At 31.5% G+C, this 24,473-nt stretch overlaps 1 protein-coding gene across 2 annotated transcripts in view; it reads right to left on the bottom strand.

The window, feature by feature from the left end:
• The window catches only part of LOC124362578 (chromosome-associated kinesin KIF4A), a 39,454-nt gene that overhangs the window by 13,583 nt on the left and 1,398 nt on the right, over window positions 1-24,473 (bottom strand). For both annotated transcript variants that reach the window (XR_006922477.1, XM_046817211.1), the window contains exons 2-14: window positions 16,481-16,702; window positions 15,331-15,512; window positions 14,273-14,526; window positions 9,553-9,934; window positions 8,447-8,620; window positions 8,042-8,188; window positions 6,288-6,464; window positions 4,714-4,910; window positions 2,875-3,019; window positions 1,781-2,002; window positions 1,209-1,391; window positions 894-1,038; window positions 390-640 (exon numbers count right to left, since the gene is read on the bottom strand). Coding sequence is in view for 1 of the 2 variants with exons in the window: in XM_046817211.1 (XP_046673167.1) it covers window positions 390-640; window positions 894-1,038; window positions 1,209-1,391; window positions 1,781-2,002; window positions 2,875-3,019; window positions 4,714-4,910; window positions 6,288-6,464; window positions 8,042-8,188; window positions 8,447-8,620; window positions 9,553-9,934; window positions 14,273-14,526; window positions 15,331-15,512; window positions 16,481-16,700 (2,679 nt within the window). In the remaining variant the exon portion in view is untranslated. The remainder of the gene's footprint in view (window positions 1-389; window positions 641-893; window positions 1,039-1,208; window positions 1,392-1,780; window positions 2,003-2,874; window positions 3,020-4,713; window positions 4,911-6,287; window positions 6,465-8,041; window positions 8,189-8,446; window positions 8,621-9,552; window positions 9,935-14,272; window positions 14,527-15,330; window positions 15,513-16,480; window positions 16,703-24,473) is intronic.

The raw sequence follows: 24,473 nt of genomic DNA, 5'->3' as shown, positions 1-24,473 counted from the left end.
GCACTTCTCCCTCTATTGGTGAGAGCCCTATGGAACAGTGTTCATATGGGCCCATTGCATTTCGCAATACATGGAGGGACATTTTTAAAGTAAGGACCGTTTCTCTCTATAGTCCCATAGATCCTGCAATTATTGCAACGAACGTACACGCCATCTGACATTCCTCAGTTTCAGCTCTGTAGCTAACGTATAAGCGTCACAATATTAACATCTTTAAAATTGAATTGGATCACCCGCCTTTGAAACTTTTGCCATTGATATGTTTTTTACTGCAAACATATTTTGGTTTACTGCAAGAATATCTTATTTCTAAATAAAATTCTGATGTATAATTTGACTACTCTGAATGTTATCTTAAAATAACAAGTCTAGAGAATTTAAAGTTTTACCTTATCACTATGATCACTTTCAGCTCTTTTAAGTTTAAGTGTTTCTTGTTTCAACAGCTCCTCTTTTTCTGCCAGCTGAGAAACTACAGCATTGTAAGAATCTTGCAGCTCGTTCAATGCAGACTCTTTGCTTGATTTATCTTTATGTAATTCTGTAAGGTATGTGTTGGCAGTTTCAAATACGTATTTCAGTGCAATTTTTGCATCTGCCATTGTCTGAATACAATCCCAACGGTTCTTAGACTTGTTTTCTGAAAAAGAGATACATAATTGTAATTGGTTAAAACCAGCCTTTTAAAGAATTTAAAACTAAAAATCTACATTTATAAAGCCTCATACGGTTGTAACTGAAAACTTGTAAGCAACCTCTGAGACTATGCTTGCACATATTAAGGTGTGAGGTATTGCTTTCTTGATTTTCAGCATATTTCACATTAATCTTATACCGATAAAACAATCAAATAAAGTAAAATATGTGTTTAAATTATTTTAAAACACACTGACCTTGATAACTATCCAAACTTTGGAGCTTCTGTTTCAAATCTACTATTTGTGTACTTCTCAGTTCTAAATCCTCGTCCAAGGACTTAATTTGTGATTCTATTTTATTTCTTTCATCCTCCTGTAGATTAGGCTCTCTAAGTGAATCCTAAAAAATAACATTACATATAACTTCCAATTGAAATTTGAGTTCTACTACAGCGATAAAGCTATAGATGACCAAATAGCCATAAATCCTTTCAAAAATTGTCATATGTTTGAGAGCTGACAAGAAGATTCTCATAAATTGAGTGGATTTGAACATACAGTACCACCAACCTTCAATTGTGCCAGCTCCTTGGCCAGCAGACTTCGATCTTCTATCAAGTTATCTAGAGTACGCTCAGCCTCCAGAGTATTGACCATTGCTGTAAATTCTTGTGACACCCAATGGTTCACCTTTTCTGTATTACCCAGGAGTGACCTCTTGTCCTTGGCATTTTTCTGCAATGCTAGAGTGTCCTAAAATGATGCCAAACCGAATTAAAATATATAATAACGATATAATGGTCATCTCAATAATTAACAAATTCATACCAAAAGAAGTAAATGCAACTTAGCATGTGAGTATTACCACTGGTTTGAGTAATGGTTTAAAGGAAAAACCATTTTGATTGTAGATTATTTTTATCAAAATATTGCCATCAAAAATTTATAGAATGTAAGTCATAAATGAACTAAAGTTCGTCTAGCTAATCAAAACTTGAACATTGCATAGCTATTTAATTTAGGTCTACTATTTCATATTCTTAACATTACATTTTGTATGTCATATTTATATTTTATAAACATATTTAGTACTACAAGAACCTAAATAGGTCAATTATTACATCAATAAACTATACACCAACCTTAAGCCTCCTAATAACAGAAGCACTCTCTTCAAGTTTACGCTTGTAAACGGTTTGTTGTTTCTGATAGTAAGTTTCCATTTTAACAAATTTTGTTTCTTTCTGCCGATTTTGCTGGCGAAGTTTGCACATTTCCTGTTCTCTTGTGGATCGCCATTGTCGATATTTCTCTCCATCAGATTTCATTTGGTTGATCAGGCGTACTTTCATCTGCTTCATAGACTACAACACACACAAAATATTAATCCAAAAACTGACCAGGGTTTTTATTGTTATAATACTTTATAATTAAGATTAAATTTTTCCAGTCTTATTTGAACTTCAACTAATGTTTTATTATTTTAACATTATGTATACCATTTTATTCATAATAAAATCACAACATTTTTAGTTTGCAACGTGTTAGTGTTATTTTAAAATATAACAACAAATATTTTGTTAAGGCTGTTACCTGGCAGAGTTGATATTATTGCACTTAATATATTATTATCTAACTAAACAAGTTTAAAAAGAAAAAAAAACATGCTAATATATTTATAAAAATAAGTTTCATCATTGTTAAGTCGTGAGACAATTTTCAATGCATAAGCAATGCACAAATATCATATTTGACAACATTGAGGGAAATTATACAGTGCCATTTACATGCATGACAATAAAAGCATTTATGTTCAGTATTCTTTCCCTTCTCTTGCAACTTTTCAACACATAATTATTAACAGTCATTCAAATCTTTCTTAACAGAACCAATTAATTGGTTTTGAGAATGTTACACAACTTCTATACTTCAATTTAATATCTATTAACGTCATTCCAGAGTAACAAAAAAAATCATATAATAATATTGGTTTTCAATTCACATTGAATGAGAATTTTGTATTTGATTAAATTTTTTCGACATTAACAAAACATTATGTTGTTGTAGCTAACGTGTCAAATCAGCTCTTTTCGTCTGCCAGTCTTATAGAACTACTTACAACTAATCTTGGTTCAAGAATATGGAACCGATTATCTGTTACAAGCAAAGACCACTAACTATTAGCAATAAGAACATGCAATTATTAATTACATTATTTTAACCGTACTCTATTTACCATTATCTCTTTATTCAAGGTTTTTATTTTTTCTTCATTCTTTTCCTTCATTTTTATGATTCTATCTTGATCTATCACTTTTTTGTTCAATGCTGTAATCTTCTCTTCAAGTTCTTTAACACGCTTTCGTCTCTGCTCTGCAAGCCTGAAAAAAGTTACTTTTATATTAAAATGCAGAAACCTACCAAACTCAGCTTCTCAAGACAGTAATGGACCTACCACTCATTCATCCAATTAAGAATTTGAGTACACTCTGCTTTGGATAAATAGTAATATTATGAATAGTCCTAAGTATTGTTTCTCTTATTACCACGAGCAAATTAAATTCAGATTGATAGAATGAACAAAGTAAGAATGCAGATGCACTTTAGGTTAGTAATTATATTTAGTCAAATACGACCAATCGATATTCTAATTATTTGTGTAACTGCTTCTTCACTCCCAAAAATGTTATGAATTTTAAATATGTCCATACATAACGATAAGGGTATATACAATTTCTTTTCTAATACACCTCTGATCTTATCAATAGAAATTCAACTGCAGAAAACCAACATCAGTTTTCAGTGCTTGATAATTGGTTACAATAACTATTGTAACCAATTAGTTAGTTTGATTAAGTGGATGTTGTAGAGATGGTGTGTACAGAGTTGACACACAACATTTTTGTTGTAATTTCTAACTAATGTGTGTTACAACACTCTGGTATCATTAATTTATTTTAATCTAGATCTTGGTTTTGTTGTTTAGTCAATTATCTACGCAAGGAAGAAAATATATTGCAGATCTCAAAACACAGTGTTACTGATTTCTTGTATGAAAAAATCCTGTTACCTTGAACAAAATGGTTGTTTAAATACTATGTACCTAACTATTTTGTTCAGTTATGTGAATCTGATGACGTTTCCTTTGAAAGCAAAAGACCTCACAAATAAATCAATAAGATCACAGGATAGTTTGATTTCAAATTAATTCAAAACAGGATCTACCAATGTCAAATATCTTGAACTGCTATGAGGTTTAAAATGCATTCATTACTTTATTTGAACCTATTACGGTTTCACTTACACTTGATCCAGTCTTCTTTGCTTTCATACTACAAATTACAATTTTTGCTGCGTTTATCCGAGGTCCCTATAAATAAGTTGATCCAAATTCCAGTTCTGTAGGCTACATGGTAAATGAATACATTCACAGACGGTCAAAATTTGAAATTACCACAATGATAAAACTCCAAGGTTCAATTTGACTGCTCAATTACATGAGCAAAGTTAAAGCTCAATTATTTTCAAAAATAAATGTAACGAAAATGTGTTATATCCCTTCACTTAACCTTTAAAATTAAACTGACTGAAACAAATATGACATAATGCTTGCAGCTGATACAGAGTTAAAAATGTAAAATATTGCCTGCAATCATAAAACAAGAATGACTTAAATTTTTTAGTTATCCTTATTATATAGATAGAACATCCTCTTTCAATTGATATCATGATATCTATACTGAGAGTTGGTTCAAGTCTCAGCATTGACTCATATCAAGTCTTCAACTTTAGTCATATATTCAAAGTCTTGATACTGAGTGATGTCATTTAGAATTTTACACAATGTCCAATATTATGTCTTCACTCGGTCCAGTGTTACTTGACTGAAAATAACAAAAATAAATCTTAAAGAAAATAAACGTAACTTCAAAAATTTACTTGGCTGTTCCTAAAAAAAAAAAAAAAAAAAAATCAGTGGAATCTGATGTAACATGAATATGGTTAACTGAATATATTTTTCTGTAGACACTAATTTCAATGTAATACCATAAAGTACGAAGTGACATTAACTTACTTATGGTCAATATTGGAGTTACGATGATTCTTTAACTGTTGTTCTAGTTCTTCCTTTTCATGTATTAAAGAGTTGATCTGTGCCTTGAGTTCGCCGATGTCCTCTTCGTTCCCATGTTTTATAGAAGCTTCCATAGTATTGCTTTCAGCTAACTTTGCAGCAAGTGCTTCTTTCCAGGCCAAGTCCTTACTTAGATCCTAACAGTAAAAACATATGTTAGTCTGATATTTTAACAAAGAAAATACCTATAATAATGAACAACAGATAAACATTTTCATCCGATGTGGAACATTTCAAATTTATTTTTAAATAAAACACATGATATATTGTATTACATTTACTGAGAGAAGCAACCCTTAATCAAATACCGTTTGTTATTTGAGGAAAAGCTCAAGAAAAGTGTTTATTGATAGTATTAAATTACAACATTATTTTTACACAACTCCATTAAAATTTAGGCGTAGCAGGTCTTACCTAGGAATTAAACCAACTGACGATAGTTTTTAGGCTTCTTGTTTTTAAAATGTTGTCCACCAAACCACTTATATCATGCTAGAAGTAGGTGAAAGGGTGAGATTACATGAAGAAAGGTTTATCAAAAACGTTTCTAACGATAATTTTTAATCTTCTTCTTGATTTAGTACAGCTATGTGAGGAAGCGTGTTGAGAAGATCAATTACACTGAGTGACAGTTTCCCATATCGTCGATTTTAAATTTTACATCTCAAATAGCAACCAAAATAATAAAAAAAAGAACTGTAATCACAAATTTTGACTCCAGTAAGGAGATTTACTTTACTATTTCAGTTTGGATAAATTTAAATGGCACCTGCATTGTTTAGATTCTGTATTTGTATACAATATCCACACTTTTAATGTAGGAACATACCCTGTAATTCTGATATCCAAACAATTATTACAAGTCTGGAAACAGGACAATAGCACACATTATTCTACATGACTCAACCTCGAAGTTTCCTTAGTTCCAATTACTGTATGCTTTAAACAGATGTTCATCCAAGTTCATTTCAATCTAAATGTTATGAGTTGATATTCCCTAAACATCTTCACTAAAATAGACTCAATTGGGCCAACAGTTTCAAAACAAGGGCATTGAGACTTAAATAAAGAACACATGTAAGACATTTATAACCCATATATGCAAAACACATATATCAAAGTAATTAATTCCAAATATACATTAATACAGCATTGAACACAGCTAAACTATTGAAAAAAGCATTATACAAACAACTGATTAACAATTTTATGAACAACAATGGTGCAGCCTAAGATGTCTATGGCCTAGCATGCAAAATACTTATATACGTAGACCATACAGAAAACTCAAATCAATTTTGGTAACCTATTATAAATATATTACATATTTTGTTTAGTCAAATTTTAGAAATACTTGTGTTTTATAGTTAAACTAAAATGTAATACTTTAACATTTTTCAGAAACAGTTTTGTATTTAGATGTAGAAAGTTAACAAACACACTTCACTCGTTCTTTTTTTTAATTACTGGTATGGAATATTAGGGATTTTATTTTAAATATTGGTAGGAATTACCTGTATTTCTTTGTTCAGTTTTGCTTGATGGAAAAGGAATTCTTCTGTAGCTTCATCATCTTCTCCAGTACTCTGTGGTTTTGTTTCATTTTTCGGACAAGGACTTGATTCTAATGAGGTGACGCATAAGTGTTCTTCATATTTTATCCTTTCTATTTCACTTTTATCATTTTCATTCTAAAATTATAATTTAAAATCAGCTCACCTAATTTCATTCTGTTATAGAAAATATATTTCTAGAATTAAGTAACAAATTAATAACTAAATGAATTAAAATAACCAGGCAGTGTTTATATAAATGATAAGAAAGAATCAATATTATGTTATGGATGTTTTCATTACATACCATTCTGTATTGTACCTACTATTTATTTACATTTTTGTCAAGAATACTAAATTTGCATTTTTATTTTAAGTTACACTCACTTTTTTTTAAACAAATTTATTTTTATTATTTTATTATTGAATTACTGGTTCCTTAACAATGGTGGAAATTGAATAACAATTATTGCTTAAGTCTTTAAGAGAAAAAGTTCTTTTTTTGACATATTTATAAACATAAATATGTCATAAATACAGAATTTTATCACAATTAGACTATTTATTTCACCTTTATTACAATAAAATTGCATTTCAGCAAAAATTAAAATTGTCATTTATTAAATGAAAATGTTGAGATAAAGAAACTTCAAACAATTTTAATAACCATACAAAAATGTGCTAAGTGTTAGATGAAATGGAGGAAAAACAATTCTTCATAATAATCAATATCAAAATCTTACAATAAAAATAATGGGGTATTAAAATAGATAGGTATTCACTATTCGAATGGGTTTGGTCTATGTGAATATCTATCAATATCTACTCACTAGCCCAACTTATTTAATGAATACTTCACTCATCTTGATAAAAGAAATTAACAATTCTGCTTTTAACTAATAAATGTTTATGAACAAATTATTTTTTAAATCAATATTTTGAAGTATAAATAGAGGCAATTTAATAGTTTATTTCACAGCACTACATGATTTCATCTATAGCAAATCACAATGTAAGAATAAAAAAATTGTAATGAACAAAACAATTTTAATAAAGGTGATTCTATATAATAATTTGTTTTAAATCGACACACTTAAAAAATTATATTTTCTTATTTCAGGTAAAATATCTATCTGTACATAATAAAATAATAAATTCTTAATACTTCTCAACTTTATACGGATGAACAAATATCCACTACATCACTTTCAGCAAAATATTATTTATAAAACTGAGGTGTTAATCTATTTTTCCAAACAGAAATTATGGCAATAAGATGTTTAGCGATCAGAAATTTGCTTACTGCTGACACTAAATTTTGCAAATAAATTTAGCTGAAAATTCAGTTGATTCAAGATTCAGTTTTGAAACATTACTAGAAGTGATATTAGGAAATCATGATTTACCAAGTACATTTTAAGCACTTCTGTTGATTTTATTAATTATTTTGTAATAAAATACTTTGAAAATATTGATATCAAGAATCAAGTGAAAAGAGTGTGGTTTGAGAATCCTCGATACTGCTAAAAGTTCTTAATATCAATTTTGATAAACTAAAAAAGATATTTGCAAGTGTATTGTTGATTATCCATGTATAAAATGAGACGTTCACTCCAAATTATGACTAACTAATTAACTAAACTGTGTGTCTTAACTTAAATGTAATATAATTATGTTTTGTAGAATAGCAAATAAAAATAAAATTTCTATATTACCTTGAGCTCATCCAACTTGGTCTTTAGGGCTTGCATGTTAGTTTTCTGTGCATCATTCAGAGTGGATTCCATTTCCTCCATAGTGTTAGCAAACTCAACGTTTAACCCGGAGAGAATTGTATTCATCTTGTCTCGAGCCGCTTCGGCCTGTTTAATATAACTTTCGATGAGTTCAAAATAACTTTGATATTAAACACAGCTAAGAATGTATGCATTTCTAAAACAACATTTTTGACAAAATACATATGGTTTTAAACAATTATTTTCATAACGTTAATGTGAGTTTATGTAAGAAAACCTGAAAGCAATAAATTACTGTTTTATTTCAGTATTGTTAAAATATGTGCATTTACACATGGTTGTACTTTGCAGCCCAATTTGTTAATTAGAAGGAAATGAACTTACCATTAGGGCCCGTTCAAGAAGTGAGGTTGTTTGTGTCAGCGCACTGTCAAGAGATATTGCCAGTTTCTTATTTTTTTCAGCCAATATCTGGTTCTTCTCCAACAGAACCTGATGCTCAGGAGGGCAGGATTTGTCACCTTGTTTGGCAAGCAAAGCAAGCTGCAAGTCTTCAATCTAAATACAGAGTCACAAATTATATAAAATTCATAGAGGCCGTCCTTAAATTACGTTCATGCTCCAGGGTGGGATTTTTTGCAGTGTTATGCACCGTTACGAGGGAGGGTAGTGGAATTCGATGCAGTATTACATAGCTATTAAACCTCAACTATTCATTCCTGGAATTCATTCACAAAATTTTCTTGGTTCTCCCAAAGGTTTTAAAGTTATAATTATATTTTTCCACCTATAAAAGCACACTGAAAGAAGTCTGAATCCTCCATCTTAATACCTAAAGAGGAGGAAAATAAACCTCCTACATGATGTTATTTTTCATGGTTGGAAAATGGTTAATGATTTTGTTGAAGTCTCTTTGCATAAAGTGTTTTTTTACCATGTATGAGATTTTAACATTTGAGCCAAACATTGTCAAAGCATTCATAATATTGGTATTACATAATTCAGCAGATATTTCCATGCTGTGATCCACTATCAATATGCAACAATATTGAGGTTTTTGGCATGTAATCTTTTACTTCTGTAATATACTGATTGATTGATCTTAAGCATTTTACCAGAACAATACATACACTATGGTGTCTGCTGCGATGTGTTAAGGAGCTTAGTGGGTTATGTGATCTTATCTAATAAATTATTATAAGCTATAATACTATAAAAATTTTACACTTTTATTAAATATACTTTAAAGTTACATCCCTATACTTAGTATTTTTAGGCATAGGAAGGAATCTGCAGACGTAATGTACATAATTTGTACACACAAATTCAATTATTTAAAGTAAAGTATTATGATGTACATTACTTTATTTTTAACCAGTCAACAAATAAATTATGTTGGCAGTCTTCATTAAATTTACTATTAGCACAGTACAGTAACTTATTAAAAACATCAATGCTTATTTTTAGTTTGAAGGAAAAATTAATTTTACCTCTCTCCTCAACCTATTGATCTCCTCCTTGTTGGGGTCCTGGTTCACCACTGGCTTGTTCTTGATCTTACGAGCACGGTCTGCGTAACGCAGCGTGTTGACAGTCTCATCCAGGTTACTGTCTGCTGGGCTGACACATGCCAACATCAGTGTCAAGGAGTTGCCACCCAGTGAATCTTGCAACAGTCGTGTCAGCTTACTGTCCCGGTAGTTGACGAAAGGAGCATTGTCACACAGTGCCGATATCACATTTCCCAGTACAAATAGTTCCTTATTGATGTTTACCCCTTCCTGAAACCGCTTCCCTTCAGCCTTAGTCTTCTTTGATCTTTCGGAACCTGCCAGATCAACCAAATGGAATTTGGCTGACATTGCATCATCCCTAGAAGCAAAGTTCATATAAAACAGTTGCAAATTTTATTGCATTTAAAGAATACAGTTAAAACAAAGAAGCACAAAGTTGTGTCATTTAAATATTTATCACAATTATAAAATTTTCCTACACTTGCTGTTAAGCTAGAAATGTTGAGTACTTAGTTTAAATCTTAAACTGGAAAAGTAGGACACTCTCATATAGAAAGGTTGATTTAAAAGTCACTTTCACAGAGTTCAAGATCATAAGGGAAGTGAGAGAAATATCAAATCTTTAAAATAACTATAAATATTGAGACTGACAAATTACATACATTTTAAATCCATTATGTTTTTTATCAATGCACAGATTTTACTATGAAGTCCCATTTTGATTACAGTCTTAATTTTGGAGGGATTACATTGCTGAGCATTAACACTGGTTCAAAATTTCTCAATATATTAAAAATGGTAGCAAATTACAAAATGGAAGTTACAAATATTCTTTATTTTCAAATACATCAAGTATTGAAATGGTGGTGGAAAAGATAATATATAGGTTAAATAAAAGTATTCAAATTTGTCAAGTTGTAAGTCTTCTTTCAATGAACTTGTTGAGTGTGTAAAAAGGATTGTTGACCAGTCAATCACTAAGAGCAGTCTTCAATCTTCTATTGGTGAGGCATCTCAGTTCTTCTGGTAGAAGGTTGTGCAGCTTCATGCCCATGTACAAGGGTTTTATTTCGTATTGGGAGGGATGATGAGCTGGTAGGTGGTAACGTGTGCCGTGTCAAGTATTGTATTCATGGAAGTGTCTATTTTGTAGCAGCGGTTGTCCACCAGTATATAAAATGATTTTTTTTATGTAGAGGTTTACTATTGTCATAATCTTCAGGGTCCTGAAAGCTTCTCTACAACGTTCTCTGAAGCCTAATTCAACTCTTTTGGCACTCTTTTGCAATATTAAAACTCTCTGAGTATTTCTTGCGGAGGTTCCTCCCCATACCACTAGACCATATCTGATGTGTGCTTCAAAAAAGAATAGTAGGCAAGTTTAGAAGTAGACACTTATAGAAAATCTATATATTCTGCACATATAGATTTTGTGCATTTTATCACAAAGAGAGGAATTCAGTTTAGAGAGGAGATTGTCTACTTGCTGTGACCAGAAAGAACCTCATCGACAACAAGTACTTGGCTTGTGCATTTCTTTCCACATCGGGTATTGTTGGAACTTCTTCAAACCTTCTCCCAAAAGCTAGTTGGCTTGTTTTGTCTGGATTTACCACCAAGTCACTTGAAAGGCATTACTGGTAAACTATGTTCAGTGCTGTGAATAATTTGACATCCAGATCATCTTTATATCCACTCGGGAGCAAGATGGTGTCATCGGCGTACAATGAAACAAAATGGTATACATTGAAACTTTAAAATTTGTCAAAATGTTCTGTTATGTCATTTATGAAAAGTATAAACAGCACTGGACCCAATATATACCTTGGGACACTCCTCGATTTATAGGTAGAAGTCTTGATTTAGTTATTTCTCCACTCTTTATTTCAACTATTTGTTTCCGGTCTTCAATATAGCTCTTAAACCACATCTTGTATATGCCTGTAATGCCTAGTTTGTCTAACTTATGTAATATGAGTTCATCACTCAAGCAATCTAATGCCTTGCTTAGGTCTAGGAAGAGACTTTTAACAACTTTTCCTTTTTCTTCATTGTCAATGATGTAGTCTGCAAAGTCAATCAGGGCTCTTGTGGTCGATTTTCCCTCGATGAAATTATGTTGTCTGTCATTTAGTAAATTGGACTTATCACAATCGTCCAAAAGCCTTCTCAGAACAGCCTTTTCCAGAATTTTAGAGGAAGTTGGCATTATTGATATTGGTCTATAATTACCAACTACTGTTTACTGAAGTAACTCAAAATACCAATTGAAGTAATTTATGATATTTTAAAACTATCCCCCTCCCACCCACTATAAGCAATTATTGAACCCTATTTAGTCTACCTACTGGGTTGGCTCTGTGTTAATAAGTTAGACAGACAGCAGAAAGATCAACAATTTGATCTATTTATGGACCAATGCAATCTCTCTCTTCTAAATTCTAATTAATTGACTAACACTTTTGGTGCGAATAAAAATTACAAAAAAAAGATTATCTGCTGAATTAAACACATTTGTCATCTCAGAAATGGTTTAAGAATTTTGAATTCATAAATGTACAACTACTAAAAGGATACCTTTACCATACCAGCATACAAACAACTGCAAGAATAAATGCCAAATAATTTAAGGACTCTAAATCTATTCAGTGGAATGCAATAATATCAGGAGCCTGGTGATGACGGGAAGTAGTGAAATTGACAATGAATTTTTTACATTACCAACAACACCATATATCTATCTAGTCGTACATGATAGGAAGACGGACTGCAAGATGAGAATACTGCCAAGAAAGTTAATAAGCCTAGACTGCATATTATAACTCCATCCTCACTCACGGAAGAGATGGACTATCTCAACCATCACATCACAAACAATTTTATTCATAGAGCAAGTTAATCCAAGCACAGATAAATAAATATAATCCAGTTACCACACAAACAAACAAGAACATATGAACAAAAATTATATAACCATAAAATTATTCAAGATTTTTTTTATAGTATTATTAATCTAAAACCAAATCAATTATACTACATTATGAAAGATACTACTGGTTCACATTCTGAATGAGATTACAATTTAACAATATATTCAGATTACATTTTGACTACTGGTTAATTAACCCTCCATCTGTTAGACGATTAGTGATCAGTCGCTAAAAAATGTTTCTCCAATGTTGAACAACTAGTTACTAGTCGATTTTGCAGTCATGCAAAATCAAATTCATGTCATGTTATCAAACTTTTGCCATAAAAAATAAGTAGGACAAATATTGTACCAAATTAATCGAGATGTTTCACAGATTAATTTGATATATAAATTTTTGAATAATATTGCGTAATAAGTATGCATTAAAATTATAAAGTTGCAATACAAATGTTGGTTTGCTATGTCTGGTTGCGCACTTCGAGAGAACGCAAAAAAGGGACTTTTTCCCTAAATTTTTACCGTGGGAAATTTTGTTTAGGAATGAGGTGGGCTACATCACTAAGTTCAGAATTTCTTTCTCAACAAGATCATCTGCTTCAAACATCTATTCGTTGATATATGTTGCGAAGAAAGAGCTTTTACACAACCATTGTTTGCAACGTTTCTATAATGCTAGACGACTAGTTTCACTAGTCGCTAGTATTTTGTTGTTTTTCGTAATATTATTAGAATTGTATTAATATCAAACTTTTCCTAGTGAAATTTGCCATAAAGTCATGGCAGATATCTTTAAGGAATAAGTAAATTATAAGTGTTTATTTTGTGATCAATTTTTACAATTTTGAGAAAACTATAGCCGCCATATTGATGCTCTAGCAGTACTCACTGTGTATCCTAAACTGTTATTTGTGAATTCTAAACTTGTACGTATATAAACTATACCGTGAACAATGATTCATTTATCAAACAATAGTTTAGTGACATTCACAGGTCCGTAGTTTAAATTGTGATATAAAAACCGTTATACCTAGGCCTACACCTAGATTACTTCATTTTGAGTATTTCTGACAGTATATTATGAATTGTGTTTATTACAACTTTAATTTCTTGGAAAAAACAAAAAAAAAAAAAATCTAAAAATGTTAGAATGTAAATAAGTATTTTTTTGTAAAAACACAACATTTTACAATCTACCAAAAATTATTTACAAATTAGGGGAAAGTGGAATTATTTTGATGTTTTGTATAAAAAAAACCCTTTATTAAGACATGTTGTATCTTTTGAAAAGTAACACAAGAAATTATTTCTATTTTTTATAAGGCTTTAATTTTGGAAATATTTTACTTTTCATTTTTTTTACTCATAATGAAAAACAAAAACTTAAATTTAAATAAAAAAAATTAATTCATCTGGATATAAATGTTCCTTGTTTTGTACTAAAAAATAAAATATGTAATAGTGTATACTTTACTTCAATAATAAACATTCTACATAGGTTTGAATGAAGGTGTGCACAACTAATAAAATAGAATTTCAACTGCCAGATCCAGGGTTAAAGTTTGAAATTTTATCAACACTTAATTTTTGGTAATAATCACTCTATAGGTAACACAATTTAATATGGCACCTTTTGTAATTTAATTAATCAATATTTAAATTTGTAATTACTACTCTCAAAAAATACAATCAGGACTGGGAGAATATAAACTATACATCTATAACAAAGAGAGTGAACTTTCTTGGTGCAACAAGTGAAATACTTACTCATTTTTTTTCCTTGCCTGATGAATGTAGATGGTAAATATTGCGTGACTTCTAGATGATTGGGCATTCATGGCAGTGGCCCCTGTGGTTCTACTCAAAGACCCATCATGAAGATATCGCAAGATGTCATCTGCAGACTGGGCTGTCAGCTGGGTGAGTCCGGGGATGCAGATGCCTCGATTGCTCTCCCTCAGTTCCACTACAGCGCTCTGACTCTTGTTGGATAACAGGTCGATCAGCTGTTCATTGTACAACTGGATGGACACATACATCTAGCATTAGTGTTTATATTTATGAACAGAAACTTACATTCTGGGTTAACCCTTCAACGCGGGAGTTTTATTACAAGGGTTTTCATGATTTGGTATTATAGTGGTTTATATGATTTTTAACTCTCAAAAGCTATTATTATACTCATGATTCAATCATAAATGCCTTTCGAAACATAGGATTAAAAATCAAGTTTTTTTTTTTTTAATAATAAAGACAAAAATATGCAAAATGGGCATTTTGAGTTTGGTACATTCATACAAGAATACACTGATCCTCTCAACTTCCATCCACTCCAACCATTGTCAATTTAATGTAGAGCTTCCCACCACCTTCACCATAGACCAGTCTCTCATAAGAGAAGACCATACCACAAAAATCCCTAATATAAAGAACAGAAATTAAACCCACAACTCCAAGGCCGACTCCTGTGACCGAGGGTAGCGCCTTGGACCACACAACCATCCTGATTTTATGGTTTGGGTGTACAAATATAGAGCAATTGCGATTTCATCATATATCCTGATTATCAATAAAACAAAAACACTAGTAATGTGCTTGGATGATGTACAGCGTCTGTCAATCCATCTTAAAAATATTAATATAAGAATGAATTGTGATTCTAAATCAAACACCATAAACTGGTTGGGTTACATTTTTTTGACTATTACAATTTAATGTTCAACACACTTTGATGATTAAAATTAATGAATTTTATTTTGAGAAGTAAATGCTATCATTAACTTACATTATTAATATATTACTCCGTCAATACTGCTGTCTCTTACCTCTAAAAAAGAAACAGTCACTTTGAAAATCCATTCATCATCATTGTTAATTACATCAAATATATCGGCTATGGCTCGTGGAATGATCCCAGAATCCGTCTGGTTTGATGAGGGACATGTGCCCATACTGTATGTTTTACCTGACCCAGTCTGGCCATAGGCTAATACTGTCACATTATATCCTAAAACAATAAAATAATTAGACATGTTGTGAAATATTTCATTGTGTTTCAGTTGATCAGAATTATACTATCTAAATTATTTTTTAACATAAAATGAATTCCTATATAGTCTGTTCCTAACCAGTAAACTATTAAAGACTTTTGTGTACAGCACTTCCATCTACTAATAAAAGAATCCATGAAAATCATTATGAACTGTATAATAGGTTTAATGGTTTAGTAGGACTAATTAATAATCTTATAGTTATTACATTTATTTTTAGGATTCTTTTTCATTTATTTAATATCTTTAACCTTACAAACTAGTCATTGCATTTTTCTCCAATCATATTATTAGGTTGGGAACACTAAAATCCAATTATCAGTCAACAAGATAAAGAAACTGAAAGTTGCCATTTTCAGCACCACGAGGTCTTCACATGGTTTGTTGAGGTTGATTTAACTTTCATTTACGTGTCTGACATTTAAATTGTGTCAAACTAAACAAAAAATAATTTTAAAAATCTAAAGATTAATTCTTGGATACATATTATTTATTATCTTTAAGCAAAATCCAAAGAACTCAACATCATCATCTAAAATACTGTTGAGTAACACTCCATACTAAAATTATTTCTTAAAAATACTATATAAGAACTTACATGAAATTTGGGTTGATTGATTACTGTTTCCTAACCTTTCCATTTTTGATCCTACCAGGATTATGTTGAGATCTTTAACCATTAAATCATATAACAGTAGTCTCAGCACAGTCAGCACCATAGTTTTGCAAATAAACAATGTTGAATCTATCTTTCCCCTTCATCTCACTATATATTATGCATACAAAATAATTCATAGAATTTATTATTATACATTATTTACGAATGATATATAGTAGAAACAATTCTAATCTTAGTGAAGATTACAGTCTTCAGTTGAGACATAATACATGCATATGATGTGAATAGTTAGATAACTTTCCTCACCTTTAAACAGTTGCTGTACTAAATTTCGAATTGCACTCTCATAGACATCAACTTGAGGTGTATTGCTGTCAAATACATGGTTAAATGTGAATTTGTCTCGTTTTAGTTTAGTTATAATCTGTTGGGCCTCAGGCAACACATCTATGCATGACCTACAGCCACTCTCAAGTTCTTGTGTCACTAGAGGTCGAACTCGTACAGCTACTTGAACTGAGTCCATTTCTAAAACAAAACATTACAGTTTTAGTAAATAACATACTATATTAATACTCAAAATATTATTTTTAAGAACAATAATTTTTGTGGATCATAATTGGGATGGAAAATAATCTACCACTGATGTGCCAAGTGGTAGTGCTCAGCAGGTACTATCTCTCCATTTCCCATCTCATCACATCCTGAAAATATTAATAGCTGGATAATGACAACACTTTGGAACTTTTGAAACTTTGACATGATTTTTCTCTTAAACCTATAAATTTATTGTCCTATGGAAGAAATTTTTATTTTCAAATATTATAACACCGTAGGACACAGAAGGTTCTAATTTATTTTCAATTATTTGCTATCATGCTTAGGCCACTCATATGAAATCCTTTCAAATATTCAATCTTTTTAAAAGCTTCAACCAATTTCTTTCCTAGATTAATACATCCAAGAGATCTGAATAATTCTGTAATTAGGCCTGTTTAAAAATTAAATAAACAATAGACAATATACTTTATTTGTACAATTCATAGAGAATTAAAAAAGCGTCAATAAAAAATGTCGTAAATAACAAATATGACTATTAAAAATTATAAGTCTATCTCCTTAACATCAACAATTTCTAAGGTGTCTAAAACTCTAGACTCATTGATTTTATATATAAAAATTAACTCTTGTCACAATTTTAGTTTTGTTTCAATATAGCTTGTCTACGATTAATGCTATAAACTATATTTTTCAGTTTTTCCTGAGTTTTGCCCCGGTTGTTAATTGTAATTAGTCAGAATGTTCCTAAATCTAATAAAGATTTTATTTTATTGATCATGTATTTTTAATATCAAATCTCAGTGATATTGGCGTGGGAGGTATAAGCTAGCTATTCATGAATTTCTAAATTACCTTGTGAAAGAGATTAATCAGGCAGCCATTCTTTTCAAACATACACCTAAGGGTATAAAAATTAATTACTGAATTTCCTAATATAACCGTTAATAAAGCCTTTCAAAACATCTAATAAAAGTAGAACTGATAATATTTTGCATTAAAAAAAATTATTTTGTCATTTTCTTTAGCTTTGAAGTTGTAGCTTTCTTACTGGCTAGATGTAACCAAACATATGTTTTTTTTGGACAGCTGATACATTGTTAATAGTTTCCCTCCAAACAAATTGAGGTTATGTTCAAGAAGATTGAAGTTTTCTCTTCAACTGGGGAAATTTTCATTTTGATTTGGTAAGTTTTTGCTGGTTTTTTTAACTAATACAAAAATCAATTCTTGATGTCACGTCCGTAACAAAAAACTACTAAAAGTTTAAATACCAATTGTAATAGTTGGTTAATCAACATGAAATTTTATAAAAGTTAGGAGTGTACCTTTTTTAATTAATTGATAGTCTTTATGTGAATGAATAAAAATATTTTCGACAAAAAATAAGTGTTACAGACGTGACATCTCGTACTGTTAAACACGATACTATCTTGTCTGATATGGAAAAGGCAGTGTTTAACAGCTTGTGTGTGCTTTTAAAACCTATAGGCCTACTTGAAGTTTGTTTTTGTACCTTGCAGTGATTTCAGTAGCCTAGGCTTACATGGTGTCTTGTGTTTCCAACCTTAAAAAAATGTGTGCTAAACATTAAACTTCGTTTGAGTAAAATATGCCAATATAATTAAGGTTGTGGGTGAGTGGTGATATCAAACCCTTAGATAGCCTACAGTATTTGTAATTTTAATGGATTCTAAACAACAGTAAAGGTTAAACCTTCACTTGTCTTCATTGGGCATTCCTATTCGCCAGTTACTGAGTTACTGGACATACCCACACCGCAACTGGATGAAGTGGGCAGATGTGATCACCGCTTAGGCCTACTGATTACAAAGAGGTTACATTTCTAGTTATGTTATAGTCTTAAACTTATAGTTTTGGAGTGGTTATTTAAAACTAATATAACCTGTTTTATTTTTCCAGAAAATGTCGAGTAGAGATCGTGTTGCCAAATGCAGAGCGAAGAAGAAGGAAAATCCAACTAAGTGGCAAGAGCATCTTGAGAAAGATAAGTTGCGTAAGAGAGCCGTCAGAGCTAAGGAAAAAGAAGATTTACATGGTGATAATAAACTTTTACTCCTAAAAAGGGAAAAAGATAGGGAAAGACAGCGTCGTTGCAGGTTGAGAAAGAAAAATGTTAATGTTGAAGTCTCTGGGTCTGATCTTGGCTCTTACAAAAGTCCAAGAATCCTAGGAAAGGCTGTGAAGAAGGTAAAAGCTTTGTTGCCTAAGAGTCCGTCAAAAAAACGTGCAGTTTTTAAGCGTTTAATGTATGAAAACCTTGGTCCTGAGATTTTTAAAACAAGAAAATCTGGATCAAGACAACTATCAGAAGAGTGCAAACAGAGCGTGATTGAATTTTTTAACAATGATGAGATTAGCAGTCAGGCTCCAGGAAAAAGGGATGCCAAATCTGTAAAGGACCCTCTTACTGGGAAACGGGGCCTGATCCAAATTCGCCATATGGTTATGGGAATTAGAGAGGCTTATGAACAGTTTAAAAGTTCGCATCCAGACGAGAAGATTTCAAAATCTAAGTTTTATAGCTTGCGGCCTAAACACATCCTGCCCTTAAGTGAGATGCCCCATACAGTATGTGTTTGCATTAAACACGCCAACTTCTCGTTCTTGATTGAACCAATATCTAAATTTCATCCTGCATTCCCAAAAACTCATAATGAGCTTTTAGGGTCAGTTTGTTGTGATACAGAATCAGTGACCTGTATGACAAATGAATGCGAGAACTGTATTCAAAAATTAGAGACTCTGCTGAGTTCTGATGTTGATATGAATAAAAGGCTCAAGTGGAAGGAGTGGAAAACAGTAAATAATAGACCTAAGTTGGTAGAAAATACTACAACGTTGAAGAGGATGGTTTTAACATTAAACAGTCAACTAGCTGCATTTAAGACGCACACATATATTAAAAGAGTACAGGCACAATACTTTGAGAAGTGTAAAAAATCTTTGACCAAGAACCCCAAAAGTGCTGTAATGCAAGTAGACTTTGCAGAAAATTATTCGATCATCCAACAGGATGAAATTCAAAGCGCTCACTGGGCTCATAACCAAACTACAATATTTACCTGTTGTATTTGGCACAATGACAAAGTATACAGTTTTGCTGTCATAAGTGATGACTTGAAACACAGCAAAAACTCAGTGTTTGCTTTTATGAAGGCAATTATAGTTAAATTTAAGGAAGTAGTTCCACAAGTAAATAAGTTGATTGTTTTTTCAGACAACTGTGCAGGCCAATTTAAGAGCCGGTATAATGTCGCAATTGTCTGCTACGCTGAGAAAGATTTTGGAGTTACGTTGGAGTGGAATTTTTTTGCTTCGGGGCACGGCAAAGGGGCAGTTGATGGAGTGGGAGGTTCTGTCAAGAGAACTGTCTGGAGGGAAGTTCAAGGGAGGCAATGTTTTGTGAGCACGCCTTATGATTTTTATGAGACAGCCAAAGTAAAGTGCAAAGAGACTGTCATTTTATTTGTCCCACAGGCTGAAGTAGATTCAGTTGCAACACTCCTCACTAAAAGATGGGACAACCTGATTGAGATACCTAAAATACAATCTATGCATCACTTTCAGGGGTATGACGATAACTACATGCTCATTGGTAAGACATCGGTTGATTTGATGTTAAAAGTTCCAATTGTAGAAGAATCTTTAAGTGATGAACCTTCAAGTGAAGAAGAAGACAACCCTTCTAGTTCAATGACTCTAACAAAAGATCATGACCGCTTCTATAGGTTTAAGGATGTGTATACTGACTTTGAGGACAGCTCTAAAGAAGAAGAAGAAAATACAACGAAACCTGCTCCATACACATTTGATGAATTGAAGCTGGATGTGTACCTTGTCGTCTCATTTACCACGGGTAAAAAGACTTTGAATTTTGTGGCAGTAACTCAAGGAGAAGTACAGCCTGATCGTGAAATTGAAGTTATGTTTATGGAACCTTATGGAGGCAAATCTACGTTTAAGCCTAATGAAAATGACATAAGCTTTATATCTTGTGACCAGATCGTTGGCATTTTGCCTAAACCTGATATAATTACCAAGGGAGGTAGAATTCTTTACCAGTTTAAAAATGATGTTGCTCTGTAAAAGTTAGGACTTGGACTTTTGTCAAGCTCTGTCACTAAGACAATTTAGTCATTATTTTATTTATTATTATTATTTTATTGTTACTGACTAGTCAGTAATATTCTTCTTGTAATTTTTTTACATTATTCAGGTTTTAGATCAGGTAAAGTTTTTCCACCACTCACGGTGATTTTTCTCTCGCCCATGGCGATTTTAGCCCTCACACACATATATTACATGATTATATTATTATTAATTATATTATTACATATAATATATGTTAAAGTGTGCATTGTGTCAAATAAATGGTTTTTAATGAGAAATTTTACTTTATTGTCACGTCCGTAACAAACCCCAGTCACGTCCGTAACAATGTTTACATTTTTTTATTTTTTATTTCCAATGTTTTCTGATTAGACATTAATGTTTCCCAGTAGGAAATTTTCTTAAGACTATCACAGATAATTTTAAATTGCATATTTCTCAAATAATTAACAGACTTTTAAACAGTTGTCATACTATGTCAGAACCTAGGTGCTTTTCACGTCACGTCCGTAACACCAACTCTATTAGATATGGCATTAAAACAAATAATGTTATGTATTTTATATTCAGGATGAAAATTGTATACACATTTGTCTATCTGCTTGGTATTAAATATTTATAGAAAAAAAAAACTTTAATTTTTATTCTAATGAGAAGGTGTGTAACTGTCACGTCCGCAACAAAAGAATGGCTGCAGGTAATTCAAATCCAATACATTGATAAATACATGGTATGATATAGTTGCAATCTTCAACAGAAATTTTTACCCAAAAAGTACCTCAGGGTTCAATGCTGGAACCAATGCCAGATCAAAAGGATTTTGTTTATGTTAAAATTGATGGTAAACAAATTCATAAACAACATAATTTTTAATTTAAATAAATTAAGGAAATATTTGCCCTTTTTAAACATTGCTATCCTGAACAAAAAATAGTTTTCTAAATCTGGGAACTTCAACCAAAGCACTGTTTATTTTTCCAGTGACTGCAGTTACACATTCAGTACCGTGCATCAAAATACCAAGTTGATGATGGCACAGTGTAAACTTCCAGAATTCATAAATCTAGAAATGCCAATTAAAACTTATAAAGACAACTAATAGTATTGTTTGTGAAAATCCTACAGAAAAAAATGTTATTTCAGATTAATGTTTACTGTGTCCAGATGCTAACAATCTAAAATTTTTGTTTGAGGATACACAGAACTTTTTTGTTTTGTCAAATAGAAAGAACATTTTGTAATGGAGTAGGAGGTGCTGTTAAATGTCTAGCAGCACAAGCAAGCTTCTAAATGGTGTACAATGAAAAAAATTATGACTTCATGTCAACTCTACGACTTGGCTAAATTAAATATAACAGATATTAGTTTTATTTACTCAACTAAAGAAGATTATGAACATGAGAAAACACTTTTGAAAACAAAGATTGAAAGAAGCCAAAACAGTGAAAGGAAATAAGAGGTTCACCACTAAAATCTAAAAATGAAACCAGAGTTTTAGTAAAAACTTGCCCCTTTGCAAATGACTCCAAACGTAAGTGGTTTGAGAAAATTATGCTGTCAGCGATTTAGAGTTGAATGAGATTTTGAGTTGTGTCACATGTTTGTACAATGGGGAATGGTGTGTCATCGATACAGAAAACGAAGGCGTTAAAATAAGTTTTCTGAAACTCCAGGGTCTATTGCTTTATTTTAAATATCCTAGTGTGCCAGACATTTAATTGGTTAATAAATAAGACAGATGTCTTAACCAAAGTAAAACCCTCAACCCAAACTGGAAAAGTGTACGATTTTACAGAATTGGAAAGCACTAAAGCAATGAAGAAACTCAAATCAAAAAAGAAAGAAAGGAAATACTATGAAAAAAAGTTAAAACATCTCCAGAAAGATAAACTATATTAAAATTTGTATAAAATATTAATATGTATAAGGATTGCATTATCTGTAATGTACATATTATTATGAGAAGTAAATAAAAAGAAATTTGGTGAGTTATCCATGGAAGAAGAAATTTATTTATATAATTAACAGGGGGAGATAAAATCTGTGTTGTTGTCTAAAATGTTTTGTTGTAATTATATTAATATAAGATTGAAAACTATCTAAACCATATTGGGGGAGACTTTAATAAGTGGCCTAAACTCGTTATTCGATTGTTTTATCGAACTATTCAATATATTATCCAAAATTTGATATTATATATTAATCGTACGAAACAAGAATTACAATACCATTGACAATAAGGATAATACATTAGAATATGTAATTACATAAATTTAACAATAGCATTACAAAATAACAAATCTTAATACAGCATAGACTTACACATCAGAAATACATTTCAATATTTATAGATTGTGCGGATAGCAGTGAGCAACCGCTTTTGTGAAGGCATTAGCCAAACCCACAAGTATATCCAGAAATTTATCACATAATTTTCTCATATTCATCGTCATTTTCAAATTCTCAACAAATTAGTTACTTCTTGTTATTTATTGTTTAGATGACAAATGACTGTAACTAATAAGTAGTAATCATACATTTTCTTAAATAAATTATAGTATCGAATTATTCATTTGGATAAAAACAACCAAATGAAGAGTGTACAACCGATTATTAAGTCTGCCCAATTACAGCTTCAATAAAAAATAATTAACACTTGTTTCAGAATTTATTATGAATGGTAGACCGACACATTATTGTAATAAAAAGTAATTTTGGTACTTTGGGATTATACCGACCACACTAGTATGAAGAACACAAAAATAGAAATTTATAGAAACAAACATGATAGAACGAAAAAACAACTCTTCAATTACAAAATTACAAACTTACAAGCATTTCCAGGTATTGTGATCGTTATTGTTGTCGCTGTTATCTTATCTTTCTCGAGAATCCTGATTACGGCAGACCGCGCGGCATCACGTGATTTGCACGGTACATAATTGCCTTTCCATTACAATTCAATTTATATTTCTGATTAGCCCCTCTAGAATTTGATATTTTACTGATAGGTACTATCTCGAGGGATGTTTTTCTTTCGTCGACATCAGCGCGGGGCAGCACCGAAGGTGCTGCCAAAGCCCGCGCTGATGGCCGGAGGCACTCGCATTTTGGGTGGCGGAATGTGATCAAGAATAAAAACAAGTTTTTAGTGTTTTTTTAATAAAGAGTTTAGTTTGGTAAATGTTTGTTTTTGTTGAATTTTTGTGTTTGGAGAAATGTAGAGGTAAAACACACGGAAGTACAACAAAGCGATGCACCAGCTGAACGGGCGGCGAGACTCTGCAATCACGTTATCTACTAGACGCTCGACTTTGACCTCTGTCTGAGGATGGGGAGGGGTTTGCGATAAGACAATTCCTGTTTTATATTGACGAAATATTGTTCTACGCTAATCTAGTAATCAGTAGAAACGAAATGTGAAATAACGATTCATGTCTGGGTGTGGTCGGTATAATCCCAAAGTACCGTAATTTTTCAATAACCTAATCTAACAGTTAGTATTTATTGTGTAACTGCCCAACCTAAGCTGCTAAATCCTGTTTATTATCAGTGGCCTTTGTTTAATCAGAAAGTACCGAAATTTCCCCCTAAGGTGTTTAAATTC

This window comes from Homalodisca vitripennis, chromosome 5 (genome assembly GCF_021130785.1).
Source record: "Homalodisca vitripennis isolate AUS2020 chromosome 5, UT_GWSS_2.1, whole genome shotgun sequence".
Classification (NCBI taxonomy): Eukaryota; Metazoa; Arthropoda; class Insecta; order Hemiptera; family Cicadellidae; genus Homalodisca; species Homalodisca vitripennis.
Note: the sequence above shows the minus strand (reverse complement) of the source record. Positions and strands in the feature narration are given on the sequence as shown.